Raw genomic sequence first — 15112 nt, 5'->3', positions numbered from 1 at the left:
TAACCAGCAGCATTTCAGCTCGTGTACTCTGGCTGCTGCCATTTCCCACCTGCTGTTCTGCCAGTCTCTTCTGTATTTCTTGATCATCACAGATGTCATAAACAACAGGCTTGGAAAGCTCAGACTCAATCCGGGCCAACCAGGTGCGAAGGTTACTCATGTTTTTGTCCAATAGTTGTATAAAAGCAAATGTTTCCTTCAGTTTCTTCACCCTAAGCAAACCAGGAAGAACATTTTGTTACAAGGACCTGCAATCAGTGGAAAGGATGTTAGCAGAAGGTGATGACAGGCGACGGCTTTACCAAGCACTTACTGTCGCACCAAGCTGTGGCCTGCAGATCAGAGCTATGTTTTAGTCAAAATCTACCTAAATTGGCTCAGCAGGCCTCTGCTCTACAGCTGCAGGGAAGTCCTGTGTGAATTCGTTTATAAAACTGTATGAGCAGAGTCAATTTTTGTAGCCTCATTCATCAGTTTGTCCAGTTTTGGGCACCTCAATACTAGAGAGATATCAAGGTGCTGGAGCGAGTGCAGAGGAAGGCAACGAAGCTGGTGAAGGGCCTGGAGAATAAATTTTATGAAGAGCGATTGAAGGAGCTGGAGCTGTGTAGTTTGAAGAAGAGGAGGCTGAAGGGAGACCTCATCACTCAGCTGCCTGAAAGGACATTGTAGAGAGGCTGGTGCTGGTCTCTGCTCACAGGTAATTAGTGACAGAACAAGAGGGAATGCCTTCAAACCACAGGAGGGCAGGTTTAGACTGCACATTAGGAAAAAAAATTTCACAGAAAGAGTAGTCACACATTGGAATAGGCTGCCCAGGGAGGCAGTTCAGTCACCATCCCTGAATATGTTTAAAGATCATTTAGATGTAGTGTTGGGGGATATGGTTTAGGAGTGAGCTTTGTAGAGGAGGGGTAGTGGTTGGACTCGATGATCCCAAGGGTCTTTTCCAACCTGAATGATTCTATGATTCTATGATCTTCTAGTGAGCTCTTCGGTCAGTTCTTGGACACTGGCTGAGGTGAGAGTTTATACTCTAACATGCCGCAGTCGAACTAAAATGGGTATCTATGGCCTGATTTGCCTACTGTGAATTAAGTTCAGTGTCTTCTTTGGCAACCAATAGGCCCACCCTAACCAGCAAGGTACTGCTTTGCCAATGGAGGGAGAATTTACCCAAACCACAGGTCCAACACTCTGAATAAATGGATGCTGACTGGAGAGGAGAAGGCCTGAGCAATGACCACTGCAGAATTTACAGCATCACGACATTAAAGGCTCTTCTTAACAACATTCTGAAAGGCATGGAGATGTGCCAAACTCTCCTCGTGGGTGAAAATGAAATTAAAAAAAAAATCATGAAGAGGGAGAATATCCAACGGCTGGAGAGAGTTGTGCAGCAGACAAGCAAAAGAACCATCAAGATCATTTACTTCTCTTACAGTTCTCAAACTGCAGACACACTTTATTTCCAACATTTACAGCATACTGTCATATCAAAATCCCTCATCAGCCCTTCAAAGCAGCATGTTTGTACATTTTGACAAATTTGTCCCCATGTGTTGGACGAATATCTACCGAACTACCTTGCTGCTCTCAAACCTTTCCTGAAGCTTGAAGTTCTCATTTATCGCAATTTCCTATAAAAATCAGTAAAAAGCCCAACACTAGGATGACACCTCTGACTTCAGACAGATAACTGAGCTTTACATCTAGACCTTGGTAATTAATGGAAAAAAAACCCAACCAGAATCTAGATCATGATTTCTATCAGACATGTCTTAAACATCTAGATAACATGATGAGACCAACAGCACCAAAAAGTAAGCATTTTTCTCCATGAACTACAATGGTCTACTCTGCAGTACCATAAACCTCAACACTGCAGATGCTAAAGTAAATGAAATCATTCCACCCCTGTTCTAAGGAAGAAATCAATTCTTAGCCAGCAGTGCTTTTCTGTGCTGTCCTCCCAGCTGCCTGCATCCCTCTGACATCTAGTTCTGTCCCTGTGCCTTGGATGGATATTTGGGACTTGTATATGATTTTTAAATGCAAATTTCCGAATTAGCCCCTAAATTACTGCCTGGTCTGGCAACTACCCAGATGAGCTCCATTATCTAAGTCAAGTGCAGTGCAAAAAGTTAAAAGTATGCATCATGAAAAGGCCAAAACATTTCCCAGTCATCAGCCGCCATGACTGGGAACTGTCATCAGCTAAAAAAGCTGGCAGCTGTTGACTGGAAGAGCAGCTTGTACAAGAGAGGTTCACTGCATGTCCCAAAACTGGTGAGGAGTCTGAGATGAACCCTAACATACTCCTGGCAAGACCAGCGATGTGCAGGCTAGGACTGGGGCAGGGTGAGGGGGATGTCATCTCACCTAGTGCAGGCAGTGACAGATTACACCAAGACGGAAGTGCTCTGACAAGGTACCTGGATGCTGGCTTCATGCAAAAACCCTGCCCCTTCTGGCCCACAGTCCTGCCTGCTGCCAAACTGTCCTACCACGTTTTAGAGGAGAGGGGTCTGAAGCGCCTGTAATCAAGTGCAGTCACCTGTTTATATGTACATGACACAATGACAGAAGATATGCAAGACAGCTAATCCATAACGAATACGGCATTCTGTAAGCAACAACCAATCTTATTAGCAACCTTAAGGTAATCAAAGAAGATACGTACATCAGCTAGACACTCATTTTAAGGTAAAGCACTCATGGAGGAGATGTGGGAATGATCCTGCTGGATTTGCTCAGTCCTGTGGGTTACTGCGAACGTACTGTGTAAGGGCAGAAAATCTGGGGTTTACGGGGTATATGAATTAGCAGCATGGGAAGCACCTTCAGCTACCTTTTGTCCCAAAAGGTCCAGGCAGTACTTTCAGCTGTTTTACAAGGAGGGTGAGAAAAGCACAGTCCTACACTAGGACTACTGGCAGGTATTTAGCAACTCCGCACTCTCTAAAACATAAAAATTAGTCCTATCTGGTTGTTGCAACCCTACAAGCCAGCCTGAAGGATTCTGCCCTTGCTCCTGCCTTGCACCCACAAAGCTACCGACAGTGGTGTAAAGTGCAAAGCAGCTGCCTCTGCCCCTCTACACTGACAGAGCTTTCCACAGCTGCAGCTGATACAGATGAAGACAATGGATGACAAAAGCATTTAGCTGCTCTGGCCCAAGCAAACAGCTGCTTTATAAATAAATATTCCTGCTTCTGGTTCTACTTCTATTAAGTAGTACTCAATGAACACACCACACTGGTGTGCAGCATTTTCTTGTGCTATCATGGGCTGGCAGTAATTTACCCAGGAGACCTAATTCTTCCTCCACCCCATCCTCTGCTTCTGTCCCACCAGTCAATCTGGATCCAGTTATGATGCTCAGAAGGACCTGTAACTCCTCAGGGCATGTGGCTTGTCAAAGACAGGTGACTCAGAACCCTTGTCCCTAGAAAGACGGGACAATACAGGCTCTGTGTTGAGCACCAAAGGGAAGAACTACTAAAAGAGCCAGGCCTGAGGAAGAGTCTGAGCCAAATTTCTATGCTGTTGCATTGTTAAAACTGCATGACTTCAGGCCAGTCAGCAGGACTGCAAGGCTCAACCCCCTGCACTGCCTTCAGTGTATCCAGTGGCAATTTATTCCCTGCATATTCTGTGAGGTTCCCCACTAGTGCTTTGAAATCACCTCTCTGGCAGCCTCCAAGAGATGCATGTGTTTGGACCATCTGATGCCACAGCCGACCTGCTGAGACCACAGCTTACTGTGCTGCTCAGCATGATCCTTGCTTCTCTGTACTCCCTTCTTAGTCTGTATCCACCTGTTTCCCATCCTGAAGTTGCATTACAGAAAAACTCATGGGTTGCAAGACATTTTTCTTCAGCCCACATATCGGATAAAAGGTAGGTGAACATAGCCAAGGAAGTCCAAAGCAAATCCAAGCGATATATTGGTTATTATAAATAAAAGTCTCTATGACTGACAGTACATTCAATAAATTTTAAAAAGCAACAGTTTTAGAAACCAAGTGAGGGGTTTTGATGAAAAAAAACACCTCCAAGTATATTATTTTGTCTTAAAAATCACTCTAAAACTCTGGTTTACAGACATTACCATAAATAGGTGAATCTCTGTCTACCAGTGTTACTATAAGCAACAGTCTCAAGGACAGCATCACTGTGATACTGAGTGCTTGTATTTAATTTCTAGCAATTGCCATTACACACCACTGTAATTAAGTAATTTAATCTGTTGCATATTCGGGATAGAACATGGCATTTGTCAGTTATTTAACCACCCTTAATGCTTACAGAAGCACAGAATGGTTTGGGTTGGAAGGGACCTTAAAGAAAACGCAGTTCCAACCCTCCTGCCATGGCAGGGACACCTTCCACTAGATCAAGTTCAAACGCTCTTAAGTCATTAATCGCAAACTTGAGCTAAGCAGACAAGAAAAAAATAAAAACCTAACAGAAGTTCACATTAGTGCAGTGTGTAAATAAGAAGGCAGCCTTGTCCAGACATGTGGATTGGCTGATCCACTCTTGTTGCAGTCAGCAGACACAGAGATATGGGTAAAGGGTAGGTTCTACGCTGAAGCAACAGGTGAAATGATGAAAATTGAGCATCCTCCTGGAGCATCCTCAGCTTGCACAGAAGTCACAGGGAACTGCCATTTCTCTGGCTACAGCTCAAAGGATAATGTAAAATAGTCTAATTACATCCACAAAAGTCTCACACTTGAAACAACCATTCCCCAATGCATTTCTGCACACTGAAAGTATTCTGGCAAATTACCTGCTCTTTGCATGTAAGAAATCTCATTAGCTCTTTTGGGATTCATGCCGAAGGGAGGATTTGTTGGAAAGGGGCCCTGGGTGCTGGGTGGGGGTGCACAGTGCAAGCCACCAAGCCTGAGGGCAAAAGCTCCCTCCACTTCCAGGTGACCAGTGACCCAACACACAGGGAATTAACAGCAATAAAAGTTCAAAAGCAGCAGTGGAAACAAGCTCCTCCCAGTGACCTAGGAGGTGGAAGACTGACTATTGGTTCAATTCTTCCTCTACAAAGTGTAATTCTCAAGTTATTTGGTCAAACGGGCAAACTGAATACAGGCCTACCTAACCATAGTTCATTTCCCAATGAGAACTCACTTGCCACCATTCAGCATGTCCCCAGAAGCAGAAAAAATACACCTTAAAAACCAAAGAAATCCCAAAAACAAAAAATCCAACAAATATCACCACTAATCTAAAACATGCAAACTCAAACACGTCTTGCACTTTGCAATGGGCCCAGCTTTAAAAGACAGCCTGATTCAAACCAATGCTTACACACATGCACATGATGCCTGGGATAAGCCAAACAAAGCCAGTTTCTAAATATCTTAATCTTTACACCAAAATAGAAAAGGCAGAAAAAGAACAACAACGACAACAAAAAGCTGGCTGCAAAAGTGAACAGAAGGACTAACCGACCTGACTCGAGATTGGATTTGGGTCTTAATACCCTCGGTGAAGTTGCCAGCACTGGTTACAAGAGAAATGCATCAAGCTGTTTAAGTGCATTCATCAATACATTGAATATTTTGTAGTAACTGCTCAGGAAGTACCCAGCAGTAGAAGGCACTTTCAAGTTGACTGAATTGTATTCACACAATTGCAAATCGCCTGCCAACTGCATTGCATTAGCTGTCAAAACGCTGGAGGAAAAGGCCCAGGGAAGCTCAAATACAGTAATAAGTAACATTCAAATTTTAGAGTCTAAAGGACTGAAAACCATCCTGACATTTATTCCAAACTCCCCTTCAGAAGCACAAATGTCATCAGAAAAAGAGCCTACATGCATTTCTTTTTATCTGAAGAGCAGCTGAAATTTCCCTGCCGGCTGACAGGATTGTTTACACCCGGTACGGCAAATGAGATGCACAACCCAGGAAACCTTTGTTCAGTAAGTTGCGGGGCGAGCGTAACGTGTGAGGGACAAAAGACCCAATCTGGAGAGGTGATGCCAAAGACAAATTTTAGGCCTTCGTATGAAATGCAGGCATGCTGCTGTGTACGGCACCCGGCCCTGGTACAACAGCGGGAAGCCCCCATGCCTGTGGGTTGTGTCGGCACAGGCAGCGGCCGCGCCGGAGGAGTCTTTCCTGGCCGGCGAGCCCCAAAGGTTGTTGTTGCAGATCTCTTGGGTGCTAAACTCCCAGAGGCAGCTGATTTTAAGCTGGAGGCCCCCTTGAATGCTATTCCTCCTGCTCACCCACTCGTCCAAGGCGAATCGCGGGGAGCCGCTGGCGCATCGGCGCTGCGGTGCCCTCCCCCCCCGTGCCCCCCCTGCCCAAGCCAAGCCAGTCCCGATGCCGGCTCGAACAAACCCCGCCCCAACCAAGCCCGCGGCCGCTCACCAACATGGCACTTACGGTTTGCAAGAAAAAACCATTCTTTGGCTTGCAAATCCCCAGCTGCAAGGGGGATCGCCTGCTCGACCACGGCAGGCACGTTAGAGGAAACCCCTCTTTTTTTTCTTTAGCATCCTGAGAGGGGGGGAAAGCTCACCCGTCCTCATCCTCCTCCCCGAAACCCCAAGCTGGGGAGCCGCCATAGCTCCCCCCAATTTTAACCCCTACTACATTTTGGGTTGGAATTTTACCTGGCAAACGGCCGCATCCCTCTTCAGAACAAAACCATGAGAGCTTTATTCTGACACAACAGAATTAGCACGCGAAGAAGCGCACGCCGAGCGGCTGCCGGCGGGTGTGGCGGCTGGCGACAAAAAGGTTGCAGGCTGGAGGCTTCAGCACCAAAAAAGGTAGATGCGGTGCTCATTTCTTGTGCGAAACAGGGACTGGAGCCTCAGACCCGGATGATTTGCAGCAGAGTTAATATGAAGCGAGCCCAAGAAACTGAGAAAACGTACATCCACGCACAGGCACCACACAGAGAGATGTATCCTTATTTCCCCTGCGTTCTTCTTTCTCGACTTTACCATTATATCCCAGGTATTTAAGTACGAATTAAATCTCCCACACACTAACCTGTCCTCTCTTTAACCTCCTGGTGCAGGTGGAAGGCCTCCAGTTCAAGTAGTCTGCTACACTGGAGGACAAAATAACGCCTAATCTTCATTTATGGTACCATTCGTTTGTGGAAAAACACGCTGTCGTGATTTCTGTGTGTTATGACTGCCAGAGATCACAGGGTGGGGGAAAAAAGGCGGAAGTCCGAGAACCTTGGATTAAAAGTCACTCCCCACACAGCCAATATCAGGAAAAAAAATAAAGAGGTTATGATAATCCCATCAAAAATGCAAGGAATTATTTTGAAATCAAAGCATTTTCAGTATTCAGGTAATCTTCTGCAGACCTGTATCAGCTTGCCAATCGCTCGCATTCAATACATGGCAGGATAAAAAGTGCCTGGGAAGACACCGCACGCCATGAAAGAGCTTCAGACATTTGCACAGGTAAATCATACCCAGCCACCTTGACAGTTTAGCCTGATTATGGTCCGGGGAGGTTCAAAAAACATATTTGAAATGGTAGGTCTGAGAAAACAGGGAAATAACCTCCCAGTTTAACAGGCAGGCACCAGGAATGGCGACAGCATGCAGAACACAGGGACTCTCCTTGCACCGCCAGCTCCCCCTGTTCCCAGCACACATTGCATAACCAAAATAAGCCCAACCATCCCGGCTGATACGATAATGAAGTCTGTCACAGCTTTTGCACCAAAGACGAGCATAATCCCTAAAGGACAGGGAGCCCGGAGAACACAGAAAGCAAGCCGGCACTTTGCGAGTGAGATTTCAACCACCCGGATGACTTTTTGTTTGTTTGCACCAAAATAAACACAAGAAGGCGATTTTACAGTGATACTTCCACAAACAACACACCTGTATCGCTGCTGTCCTTGCAGGACACTGTGCTTCCCTTGCCACACAATACTGATCTGCAGCAATTGAAAAAGACCTTTGAACTCGGAGTGCACCCACCCTGCCCATGGGCTGCGCAAGGCGGCTGCGACAGGGCAGCACACCAACGTGTGGTGACTGATGGTCTGCCCTGCCAAAGGGTAAGCCAGGTGGTGGAAAATAAATACAGAGAACAGCTGAGAGGCCCCATATCTACCAAGCTGGGGCCCCGCTGCCGTGGGGCAGCCCTAGCTGCTGTGAGGGTGCAGGGAGGAAGGGGAAGCACGGAGCAGTGACTCGCTGGAGCTCCCCAATAAAACCTCTGCACAGCACAAGGTGGTGTCACTGGAAAGTTTCATCTTCCTCCTGTTTTACTGCAAGCTGAGCAATTTTAGGCTCTTTGGGAATTTCAGCTGGGGTATGCAGGAAACGACCTGAAAATACCTTGAATTTCCCAAGTTGACTGTGGGAAGGAAGGGCCCGACTTTGGTTCTGGCAGTTTAAGATTCCTGGACAATGAGGGCTGGAAGCTTGCAAACACAAGGAAAAGATCTAGTTGCCAAGGATTGACATTTAAAAGAATGAAAAGGCACATTTGGTTTTCCTACTTTCCCTGTATTTTCATGCTTGCACTAAAGCTCAGTCATTTGAACCCAGTCCTGCCACACACACAAAACACGCGCCTTTCTCCAGTGCTGAAAACACAGACAGGACCCACCAAGTAAGAAAACATATCACAGCATGCCCACAGCCAGAGCAGCTGAGAACTGGCAACCCCCTTCCACAGCACAGAAGCAGTGGGAAGAGCTGCAGGATGTCCCTAACACAGAAATGCAATATTTGTCACTGCAGAGACTGGTCTGCAGACCCAAAACTGCCTGAGACAGCCCCTGATGAAGCTGGTGGCTTTAACAAAGGCTCAAGCACCGTCCTAATGCTTTGCACAACCCCAGGCAGCACAGACGCCCTCTGGTAACACATGGGTGCTCCTCCGGTGCCAGAAGGCCCCATGCACACAGCCCTGCCGCAGGCAAACGCTTCCCCACGGGGCTGGGAAGCAAAGCACAGAGTTAGTGTCACGGGTGGACGGGCCAGGGAAGGACAACAAGGAACACGGCTGTGCACAACACAGCTCCTTGGCAATTCTTGGCAGTTAATGAGTGGCTGGGGACCGCTGCTCCAGAGCATCCCAGAGGTGTAAATGCCACCCTGTGGATTTTTGGCCATTTATCCCCTGCATGTAGCCTGTGCACTCCTACTGTTTCAAGCCTTCACTTGGGTGCACGGGCAAACATGCAGCTGTTTCTCCTAGCAGAGTGCTGCTACAAGGCTGGTGATGAGAGAACAAAAGCAAGAGCTTTTCTGTGTCCATTTTTAAAGCCAGCACAATGCTCCTTTCTGCCTGTTAGTATGTTTGTATTCCCTCTCTGTTAACAGAGACTTCAGCATGAGAATCTACCCTGGTAAGTATTTTCAGAGCTGAACAGAAATTAATTTGTTCTCCTTTCCAGGCATACTAATGTCTTCATGGTTATTTTATCCCATGAGAATTGATGTTTTGAAACTTTTCCAAGTTTGCAACAAGTCACCTTCCTGCTGCAACACAAGCCAAACACAGGCATATAATGAAAGCTTAAGCCCTGCAAGTTCAGCCATATGGCAAATCTGAGCTTGTCACCACGAACTAAGAGAATCACTTCAAGGACTAAATGGAGAGCTCACCTAATTTGCCCATCTGTCCCAGGACGTTTATTGGTTTAGAAAGGTGAAATAGGCTATCAGGAGGAATGCTTTGTATTGATACACTGGCTCAAGACTGGTTTAGTTTCATGTCAGTATCACACAGTCACGCAATACACTACAGAAAAGACAAAATGTTACTGGGGTTGCAGGGCCAGACATGGAGACATCAGAAACCACAGAACTGAAATTGGCTATAAATCTCAATTAGAATCCTATATGGAATCAGGTTATTTTATACCCTTTAACCACAGAATCGTGAAGTGCTTGCTTACTGCAAAGATTCAGTGCCCAGAAGGGACAACTGGCATCAAACACATGGCTGTTATTCAATGTACATTTTATGCTCAGTGCGTGGCTCTGTAGTTTACTTACTGCCCAAGTCTTGGCCTGCCATGAAGACGTGAGATTTGGTCCTTGTCCCTGTGCTGGATGGCCAGTGGTGGCCAGCGGAGCAGTGCAATGGGCTGTGGGGCACCCACAAGCATGAATTAAGGCAGCAGCTGGTTATGTGTTTAACAGCCAGTGCTGCGTAATACTTGTCAAAAAAAACCTCCAAGCAGTTGCAGATTCGACAACCAAAAACTCAGGATATTTTTGATTTTCACTTCTATTTACTTGCCACAGCTACTGATCCGAAAAATGAGGAGCAAAACCACCTCCTGATTTCATGGAGGTGCTGTGAAAGTAAGAGCCCACACAAAGTTTTTTTTCAGGAGCAAGACATGATTGCCTCCCCTCCATAGTCAAAATTAATTATTTCCCTCCAGGCAGCATTATCCTACCTCAATTGCCTCAAACCCTCTGAGGCCCTTTGGCGGTTCTGTCCTGAAGCATCTCCTCCGTCCCTTTTGTCCTCCCCAAGAAAAGAAGCAGTGCCCAATAAAAAGGGCTCTGTCTGGGTATGCTGCCAGGCTGCAGTCTCTCTTCTGCTGGGCAGCAGCTGGTGAGCCACCCCTGTACCACATCCTACAGGCTCCATCCTGCCCCTACAGGGGCCAACCCATCCTACCCACTGATGGAAACTGGTGATGGCATGTTTGAGGTCGCGTGAGCATGTCTAGATTGTGATGGCTTTGTGCAACAGGGTGAAAACGAATTTGGCCACCATTCTATTTTCAGCACAGCTTAAATATGTGGGTGGTTTTTTTAAGCTTTTACAAAAGCAAACTGAATAGGAAGGAGACAGTCTACCAGCATGGGGCATCACAACCCATACTCACAAGTCTTTTTGCCTCCAGCCCAAGGCTCCTCGTTCTGCTCCACTCCTCCATGAAGAGCGAGAGACTTGTGGCACATCTGTGATCAGTGAACTGCTGTCTGCTTCCCACCACTCGAGTTTAAGAGAGGCTACCCAAAAGCACAAGAGGAGCCTCCTCTTGAGTGCCCCAAAACACACCTCTGAGTGAGCTGGAAATTTGAGTTAAGCCTAATTTAATTACTTCAGAATTCGAATCTCAGTGCACAGCCACCACTGTAACAGCGATCTTGAAACAGAAAGTTGGAAGGTTGTGATCAAGTCAAAACAAACTCTTTGGACGATACTCAGATTCTATTGTGAGTGTCTCGCCTGCTCGTTATTTATAACCAAGCAGCTGAGAACAACTAGGCTGCAAGCAAAGCCCAAGTGAGGTGGATTAGGTGAGAGATGTACTACACACACGCTGCAAAATGCTGTCATATGCTGAACCTCCATTAATTTTCAGTCCAAGAGGTCCAGCAGAGCCCACTGGGCTGCCTGATAACCCTGGACCGCTGAGGGAACTGCTTAAACCCCCATTTTGTCAGGTCCTTCCAGTTCACTACCCTGGTCCTGAGCACAAAGGTGGTGGAAATCACAAGTAGATGCTGGCACATTCTAGACCTTTTGGGGATTAAGAACAGAGGAACAATTGTAAAGTGTCACACCAGCTCCCCAGTAGCTGCAACGTCCACTTAGATACCACACTGGGAGCTACGTTGATGCTTTAGGCAAATCTGCACTAACATACCTCAAAGCAGCACCATACACTTGTCACAGACTATTTTAAAAAGACTGCCAGAGCTCTCTCTAAATATTCCATCAGTTATTTAGCATATTTTCCTAAAGATTTCTAGTAATGTGTCGTATTTGCAGCAATTTTAAAACAGTGCATTTTAAATTGCATTTTATAATTGCTACAACTCAAACCTAACACACAGGACACAAATGATCATAAATGCTTTAAAAGTGACATGTTACCATAAGACAAGAATGGAAAGAAAATGTGCTGTTATAAAAGGTAAGCTTTCTTTCCTACACTGTATCAAATACCGAGACACCTTGAGACAACCACTGCAAAACAGATTTCAAGAAGGCAGCTTCTGCTTAATCATTCATGGCTCACGTGTCACCACTAATTCAGATCTCATTCCTGACTAAGATCCAGCACACTTAGCACCACATTGTCACAGCACAGCCACCTGCCTCATCTGTCCCAAATGTTAACTGAGCAAGAGAGCTTCTGAGGGCCCAGAGAGGGGGGCTGCAGGCAAAACAAAAGCTTGAGAGAGAAGTTTAGACCAACTCTAATTTGATGTTAGCCTTATTATTCCTGGATTACTAATAAACTCAGCCAGGCAGTGAGACCAGCCCAGCATCCTCCTCCCCATGCTGTGGTAGAAACTCAGAGATAATAGTGAAATGGGATCGTCTCAGTAAGGCCAATGGCACAACGATGATCATGTTTTTAACTCTGTCAAGTATAATAAAGATGTTTAACCCTTTAAGAAGAGGTCATTGCCTAGACTTTGTGGGTTTTTGTTTTCAACTCACAGTATTTTCTGTATTGCCATTATACAGAAGATCCTGAATTTAAAAAGTAAACTCATACTATGGTGTTCCAGCTGATTTTAGGAAAAAGACCAAGTAAAGAAATAGCACTAATATTAAGTGAAATTTCACACACTTCTGAATGTAAAAAATTCCAACATTATAATACATAAGCCTGTCTACAGAGGTAGACCAGAATCTATTCCCAAATTCTGTGCATTCAGACACAGAGTGAAACAGAACTCCTATGACACCACCTTCAAATTAAGTCCCAATTCGACACATGCTAGAGTCATCAATTTCACTCTTCCTTTTACATAGCTCCCATGATTATATTTTACATAAATTCTTATACTCTGCCCTCTATCGTTAGACAAACTAAGACACTTGGAGTCATAATACAGCAACAAGTAATAAAAACCCCACACATTCAAATTAAACTGAAGGTTCTCTCAACAATAAATTTCAACAGAACTGAAAAGTCATGTCAGTCTGTTTCTGCCGGTCAAGGACACTAGCCTCTGACTTTTAGCTCATATAAAACATTTTAAATCATTTTCTTACCTCGCTCCAATGACATCAAAGAGGTGCTGCCAGCGATCATTGATTTTGTTAAGTTTATCATCAATTTCTGCAACTCGGCTCTTGTTGCTAGCCTTGATGAGCTGATCGCCCATTTGTTTCAAGTGAAGCTTATTTTCACTGAACAGGTTTATTTCTTCCATACAATCCTGATAAATATACACAAACATTGCTTAGCTCCTGGGCAAAACAAAACAACCAAACCAAACCAAACCAAACCTATCTGTTTCTTTTCCCACGTGAAGTTAGGTTTGGCTTGCGATGGTTCAGGTTCATACATTAGCGTGTACATTAGCACTTAAAACAAAACAAACTCTCAGCTGAAAAGCAGTCTCACAATGAAGCCACTATGAAAAAATAAGCAGCTTAAAGACTTGTAAGTGTCAAGAGTAAGTACTCCTAAAAATAGCAATTTAATGTTCTAATTTTGTCTCTGCTTTCCTGATTTAACATAATTTTTCAATCAAGCTACGTCAAAAGAACACAAATTCAAGTCTAGCATGGGTTTATTTTGTTGGTATTTTTATCCAGAGGAGATCTGGGATTAGATATTGAGACCTTTAAGCCATGGGAAGGAACACTGCAGCAGAGGGGTTGGAACTAGATGATCTTTCAGGTCCCTTCCAACCCAGACAATTCTATGATTCTATGAAAACAGTGATCCTGCTTAAAATCAAGCTAATATGAAAGCCTTAGAAAGGACTAACTGCCCCAGCTACCAAGAGAAAGGGCAGAATCAGGTTTTATTTTTGGTTGTGGTAACTTGTTCACCTGACATAAGAGCTACCCCACCCTTCAATTCTTTCCTTGCCCTCCAACTACCAGTTTTGTAACCACTGACATGAGTGGAGGTGGTGATGAGCAGTGAGACACTCCCAGGATGCCACCGGTGCCCTGCAGGGAGGGCTCCGAGCGTGTGCCCAACCATCCCGACCATCCAGAGCCCCACCACCCCCACGCCTCAACGCAGTCAGGTCACATTTCTGTTTTGCATTACACTCCTAGTCTGATCATCAAGAAGATAAGAGCTGAGGCTAGAAAAGCTCATCACAAAAGCTGGTGCTGGCTTTGTATCATGTATTGCTGCTGAGAGGCAAGGAAGAAATGAGGAATGGTGCCTCTGTAAAGAGCTATCAGACTGCAACTGAAGAAAAGTGGCGTTACTACTCACCTTCTGCAATTTGTCTATCATGTCTTCAATGCTGACATCTGCAGTCTGCAACACTTTGCTTTCCATTTGTACCAGCCAGGAGCACAGCTCCTTATTCTTTTCATTGAACACAATCCAGGCATTGAGCCTGTCCTCGATCTCCTGCTTACGCAGAGACACCTATGGAGAAGCACACACATTAACTGCTGGAAACACCCTTCTCAGGAAGGAAAACACCAATTATGAACCTTCTAATTTCTAGTCTGCATTTGATAATATTCCATTTTGTGGGAGCAGTTACCAAATATCTCTTGTCTTCTTTTCAAAGCCAGCAAGTAGATTGTTATTACATCTTATTTTGGATAACAGGGACAAAAGTTGACTAGCAAACACTAGATTCTCTCCCTCAGAAGAATTAAACTGAGTGACAGCTTTATAAATTATGAGCTTATATAACAATTTAAATATTACTCTGTGAAAACGTGAAAATGCCACAGAAGGAATATAAAATGTATAATTACTACATACTGTTTAGTGTAGTGTCATACATAACACAAGTGAAATAACATCTAGGTAAGTTCTTATTTTTCTGCAACTGTAAGAGAAACTTCGCAACTACTGACTGCAGTTATTTATCTCTATGAAAATCTCCCTCTTTTCTTCTCATTTGCTCCCCAGTTCCTGGAGAACTTCCAAAAAAAAAAATCAGCATCAAGAACCTGCCCTTTTTATTGAAAAGTATGGATTTTTTTTTTCCTCAAAATTGCATTTGCCAGGATGGATAAACAAATTGTCTAGACAGAAAAATCAAGGTCTGATGTTGCCTGAACCAGCCAAGCTAATATCATTGCTCCAATATCTCAGAAAGAAGCAGGGTGACTCTTCTTCTAGCTAACTGGAGTCATTTCTAGCCTAGAGGTCTTAAATATATATTTGTATT

At 44.8% G+C, this 15112-nt stretch overlaps 1 protein-coding gene across 1 annotated transcript in view; it reads right to left on the bottom strand.

Moving 5' to 3' along the window:
- Positions 1-14346, bottom strand: part of LOC104277564 (nesprin-2-like) — a 36519-nt gene extending 22173 nt beyond the window's left edge. Inside the window, exons 1-3 of the mRNA XM_009874234.1 lie at positions 14194-14346; positions 13005-13171; positions 50-212 (exon numbers count right to left, since the gene is read on the bottom strand). Of these exons, the coding sequence (XP_009872536.1) occupies positions 50-212; positions 13005-13171; positions 14194-14259 (396 nt within the window). The 5' untranslated portion in view covers positions 14260-14346. The remainder of the gene's footprint in view (positions 1-49; positions 213-13004; positions 13172-14193) is intronic.
- Between the last annotated feature and the right edge of the window lie 766 nt (positions 14347-15112).

Source organism: Apaloderma vittatum, unplaced genomic scaffold (genome assembly GCF_000703405.1).
Source record: "Apaloderma vittatum isolate BGI_N311 unplaced genomic scaffold, ASM70340v1 scaffold3148, whole genome shotgun sequence".
NCBI classification, from domain to species: Eukaryota; Metazoa; Chordata; class Aves; order Trogoniformes; family Trogonidae; genus Apaloderma; species Apaloderma vittatum.
This window is presented reverse-complemented; position numbering and strand designations above follow the sequence as displayed.